The 6,145-nt window shown below is 37.5% G+C and overlaps 1 protein-coding gene across 1 annotated transcript in view; it reads right to left on the bottom strand.

The window, feature by feature from the left end:
- LOC101651436 (complement factor H-like) overlaps positions 1-6,145 on the bottom strand; it is a 73,155-nt gene that overhangs the window by 7,195 nt on the left and 59,815 nt on the right. The window contains exons 3-4 of the mRNA XM_045298170.1: positions 5,408-5,590; positions 3,446-3,622 (exon numbers count right to left, since the gene is read on the bottom strand). Coding sequence (XP_045154105.1) covers positions 3,446-3,622; positions 5,408-5,590 — 360 coding nt within the window. The remainder of the gene's footprint in view (positions 1-3,445; positions 3,623-5,407; positions 5,591-6,145) is intronic.

The raw sequence follows: 6,145 nt of genomic DNA, 5'->3' as shown, positions 1-6,145 counted from the left end.
ACATGGACCTATCCCGATGATGCAGCCCTGGGTGCTGGAACAGCTTTGTGGAGACCCCTGCTAGTGCTGAGATGCTTGTTCATTCACTGACTCAGCTTTCCTCCTGCAGTCGGCATCATTGCCTCTGTTTTGTGTGGTGGAGGACTTTGTGGACTGGTTGGGTTAATGGGTTAATGTTGGACTTGTGGGCTTGAGCAGCATTGAGTTGGGATGTTTTCGTGATGCACATTTTCTTTATATAAAACTCTCTCTTATACATGAGTTTCTGTGGATTTGTTTCTCCAAAGTACCCAGACTAATGCAGCTGTACATTTAATAAATTGGGTTTTTTGTTTACCATAATTAACCCATTTCTGCCAAATCAATTCTGACTGACAGCAACTCCATAAAACACAATAGATTTTCCCCTTGGATTTCGTTAAGCAGGCCCCTGCCTCTTATTACTGCGATGCAGCTGGTGGTGTTTGAAGTGCTATCTCCAGTTCATACCCAAATCCTTAATCACTGCACCTTTGTAACTCCTTTTGATCTAATTGGAAACCATGTGCATGCAAGAAGGTATATTTTAAGGTAAGGATCATTAAAAATCAAAATATATACGTATCTACCAATTAAGAAAACAAACACTCATCAATTAATAAAATTTACATTACAATTTATGATAATATCTTCTGGAAAGTGATTTTAAGAATAATTTGAATGGGCCTAAGCTGTATAATAGATGAGTGTTTTTGTCCCAAATTCAAAATACATTAAAGCTGATAGCTTTAAATATCAATTTTAAATCCTGAATATACATTTTAACGATGTTGTAAACACATATTTTGAGCTTGGAGAGCAAAAGGAAGATGCACAGGGCAGATCAGGATGAGAAGGTGGGTGTGGTCAGCTTGTCCTGCTACAGTCACATAAGACGGCCCTTCTTGTCCGTGAACAATGAACAGGTGCATTGTGGTGAAGGAGCAGAATCCCCACCAATGTAGTTTGCAATTCCTTAAACATCTTCCCTGTAAATCCTCACGATTGTCCTATGTCCTAGCCTACATCTATCAGTGCACACGGTCACCTACCTGGACCAGTTGTCTTTACCTTCTGCGCAGACATCTCTGCCTTGAATGCCAGCAGGTCCTCTCCAAAACTATTGATTTGATTAGACTAGTTAAGGAGTGATCCTAATGACACTCAGAGAAGTGTATTATTGAGAGAGCTTGCTTACAGCCACACTCTGATCACAGAGATGTGTCCAAACAATTTATTTGAACTAAACCTGTGTCTGTATGAACTGTAACCCTAGTAATACTAATTTATGATTTCTACCTAAGTAACCAGTTTTCCAGTTTACATACCAACTTTTGAATGGTCATAGGTAGGTAGGTCTAAGCTAAAAGTTTTGGCATTCCAACCAAATGTTGACTGTCCTGCCAATGCTCTTTTAGTAAATGGCTGCAGTACACTGCATTGGCTTTTTAAAAAATAACTGTTCTTACTCTAATCTTCTAAATAACACAAAGTAATGGGCTGGTACACAATTTTGCCAATGGTCAAAATCTTATTCCATTGAGTGACTTGTGCTCTACCAAGTGGGCATGGTCAGACCACGGTCCCATTGGAAAGACCATGCCTTGAAATGAGTGAGTTCATGTATATAAGGACCAGTCCAATGGAACTCAGTACCACCCAAAAGAGTCTGGAGAGGAGCATGCTCTTTGGACACGGAGTTCCTGAGCAGACAACACCCCCTACACCAAGAAACGAGTTGTAACCCTAAAGAAAATGTCCATGGTTTATTAAGAGTAGCAAATACAGCAAAGCCAAGTGATAGAGAAAGAACAGCAGCATTTTGGGCAGCAGAACTGTGAGCCCAGCCATGACCTTGCCAGCCTAGGAACAGAGAACTGAGTGACATCAGTTATGATTATTTCTGACAGAGGAGGGTGCCCTCCAGGCATTAGTCCATGCAGCTGAAAGAACTATAATCCTTTACATGCAAGACAGAGTCCTGTATGTGCCCCTGGCTGGAGCTACCTAACCCTTCTAAGTGGGCCCTCAAGCAGTGTGGAGGGAACCAGTAGGGAGGCAGTAACAATGACATTGACAGACCCACAGGAGAAGCACAGGAGAACCTGTGCAGAGGGTTCCCTGAGGACAAGGCAAAGCCAAGGGAGGCCCAGGGCACAGCAGAAAACTTGGGAAGCATGCAGGCTCCTAGCAGCAGCCGAAGTGTAGCCAGAGGCAGCAGGAGCATGTGCAAAGTATCTGACTTAGACCACAATATGCCTGCCCTGCAATGCATGGATAGATGTTGGTAATTTGAGGAAGGGTAACAATTTCCATTCAGAATCTATTCATATTGATTGCTGTTTTCTTGCTAAAAATAATAATGATGATTTTCACTTTGCCAAAACTGTGTCAGTATCTCATGTGCCCAACTCATTGACAGATGAGAGCAGCACCCATGGTAATTTTATGTGTCTCATTCTTAGTTTTATGGCTGCTGATAGTGAGACCTGCAGCCTTTCTGCATGTGTAAGCAGACTGACAAGTGGGCATTCAATGGCTGCCATTCACTAACGTGTCTCTGAAAACCAAAACAAATGCCTGAGATGCTGGATCCAACACACAGTAACTCTGCCTCTCCTTTCGATGGCCCAATACATCCAAAACCCACTCTCAGCTCCGCATCTCTTCAGTCGTCGTCTTATTTGAGTCCCCACTGTATCTCACTATACGTGGGCTCCTTCCTTCCTGTCATGACTACCACATGCACAAAAAGAAAACAGAACCTTTCCAAAATGCAAGTCTATTTGCATCACCAATTTTCTTAACCCCCCTTTCTATCTTTTCATCAAGTATAAAATTGTCTAATGTTATATGTCCTGAAAAGTTGTGGATCATCTTGCTTTTGACTCCTCTCCAGACTTAGCTAATAAAATCATCCACACCTGGAGCAGATTCTCCTCCTCGTCCTGAGTTTCCCAACTAGTATTTTTATGTCAGAGCATTGCCCATGTTGTTTCCTTTGCTTAGAAAACTGTATAGCTATTCATTTTAAAGAAGAAAGCAAAAAGAGGAACTCAAATAAATATTTGAAGGGATTATGATTAACCATAATTTGACCATGACTGTCAGCTTTAAATAATTCAAAATTTTGGATGTAGGATTTATTTTAAAAATACATTTTAATGGCACATGTGTAATGTCTGTTGCCCATAGAAAACATATAACATGCACTCTTTTAAAAACAGAGTATTATTTTTGGTCTTCACATACTATCTCCTGCCAGTTTACATAAAATCAGAAGGTGGCAGGTTGGTTTAAATGATCATTTCTGAACAATGTTTCTAGATCATTAAAATTCCACCCTCCACAGAAACGCATACAGATAGGTTATAGTATCTGAAAGTTATGAAGATAGAAAGAAAAAACAAACAGGTACAGAACTCACCATAGCAGATGGGTGTATGAGACCAGCCATCCTCACCACATACTACAGAGCCTGTGGTGCTTCCTCCTGCATTTTCATAGCCTTCATGGCATTCATAGTCCAGCTGGTCATGAAGCTTGAACCATGTCCCATTATGTTTGGCTCTGGCATTCTCAAATACTGGCACATCACACGATTCTTTTGTGTGGTAAAATTGAGCATTTCATTTCATGTTATTTAATGGGCAAACCAATTGAATAAATCTTATCTCAGAAACAATACATCCTACCTAAGTATGTATCTTTTAAGGTCACTTAAGAAGATTAAGCAACTGTTTTCCTAAAATCATGACTACATTAGAAATGCATGTTTATAGATACAGCATTCTCTACTTAAATCATTTAAAAATGACATTATTTTAAATACTTTTTTCTCAATTCTAATTATTCTTGTGATCATATTCCATGCAAGTAAAATCAAAAGTCAATGTAGTTTAATTCTTTTTCAGCAAACCATAGTAACATTTTAAAATTTAAAAATAACAATCTTATGATCATTTGAGAGATATATGCTAGAGTAAATAGGTAAATAGAATATGAAGATGTCATGTGACATTTTCTCTCTCATAAAGGAGTCTTGTAATAGATATTTATCACAATGTAGGATAAAACAAGTTGCTATGAGATCAACTTTTGTTATATTTTTGCCTGAATCTATAGTAAAAGCACTCTCCCAATTTTTAAATTAAAAAATAAGGCCATATTCATATACATATACTTTTGAAACACTGCCGAGTCACTTTGCAGGGGCGAGAGGCTGTATATCACTTTAAGGAGCAAATTATTCTGACCCATGGCCACTGAGTCCTTTCCAACTCTCCTCACACTCTGTAGGGTTTCTAAGGCTTTGTAAATCTCTAAGGGAGCAGACAGACTCAGCTTCTCCATATGGAGAGGTGGGTTTGAGGCACAGACCTCCTGGTTAGCAGTTTACACTCAGCCAAATCCTCGAGCAGAGCTTCAACTCGTTTGTAGAGAACCTTTATACGTATTGAGGCATTGCAGTAGAGGCAATTTTGATCACAATGAAACTTAATACTATAAGAATGCTCCTCCCTTACATTACCTCAACAAACACTGAAGATTTTTCAAAAGGGCCATGGGGACTTTCATAGGTTGGCATCCACTTAAATTAATTGTTTACATTGTAAAGGCCAGATTGTTCTGGGATTCTGTACCATGGATGGTCCCTTTATTTAAAAACACAACTTCTCTGTCTAGCAAAAAGGACTCCATTACAGAAGATTAGTCACCTAAACATAGGCATAAATGAAATGATTTCAATGGAAAAAACAAACCCGTGTTTGCAGGAACAAATAAAAAGAAACATATTTACTCTAGACAACACATAGAAATCACTAACTAGCTTCAAAATCTGAGGGTTGTTTTGAATTAGGAAAAACTTAAACTCCAAAGAGGGAATGATCTTTTATCTTACCAGTAATTTTGTCAAAAAGGCAAAAAAGGCTTACATGTCTAATTATAACTATACGTATATACTTGATTACATATATAATTTCTATAGTATATACATCTTTACTTATTTTATCTATAAATCCACTTTATATTGTTTCTACATTATATGTGAGTTTTCACTTTTATATGCATGTTGTATATATTCTACAGGGTTGCTACATTATATATGTGTGTGATTTTTATATTTTATATATAATTTTAACATTGTATATGATTTCTACATTATGCTTTTGACTTCCATATAATATATAATTTTCATATCATATATTATATTGCTTATCTTTCCTATATTATTTATAATTTCTGAATTATATCTCTTTAGTTCATCATTAGAAGTGGAACTATGTCAGACACACCCTCTTCCTACCACTCCCTAAAATCAGAGAATTAAGGTGAAGAAACTACTTGGAATCTATCATTAAAAAAATAAACTTAGTAAATTACTTACTAATGCATGTCGGTTGAATTGACCATCCACTTTCCAAGCATGAAATGAATCCCGATGCTTTACCATCTGCCGTCACATATCCTGGTTTACATGTATATTGTGTTTGTTTATTGACAGGATATGTAAACTGAGATTCAGAAAGAAATCCATTCTCAATGTTTATATCTGATTTAGAACATGTTTCTAAAGGAAGAAAGTACAACGAAATGATAAGCATATGTTCAACAAACATTTTTATTCAGTCAATATAAGAGAATATAATAAAATATTAAATAACTTGTAAGTGAAACCCAGAAGTAATTATAATTATCCAAGTTATTTGAATGAGAAAAGATGCTGTTTCATAAGCTATCACAACAAAAAGCTTCATTAAATATATCTGAAAGAAGGCAGATTGGAAATAAGCATTAAAAAGGCACCATGGTAGCTATAGCTATAGCATGTTGTAGGCTTCCAGACCCATAGAAAACTCTGTTTCTGATAATTTCTTAGGCGGAATTATGAGTGTTGTGTCACAGATAGATTGATAGTTGCCATAGTGTCAACTCAGAGAGAATGAGATGTTGCCAGGCCTTCATCATTTTCATGATCAGCAGAAAGTCAAGGCCTTCCTTGCAGCTTTGTACCAGTCTTCTCACCAAAACTCTCCCTCACCCTCACTGGACCTCTTAGCACCACGATGCCATTCGGTACTGAATGATTGATTCCTATTGAACTTGTGTCCAACGCAAGTGATTC

The sequence above is a fragment of the Echinops telfairi genome, unplaced genomic scaffold (genome assembly GCF_000313985.2).
Source record: "Echinops telfairi isolate 266 unplaced genomic scaffold, ASM31398v2 ScPeMD7_7424;HRSCAF=8462, whole genome shotgun sequence".
NCBI lineage: Eukaryota > Metazoa > Chordata > Mammalia > Afrosoricida > Tenrecidae > Echinops > Echinops telfairi.
This window is presented reverse-complemented; position numbering and strand designations above follow the sequence as displayed.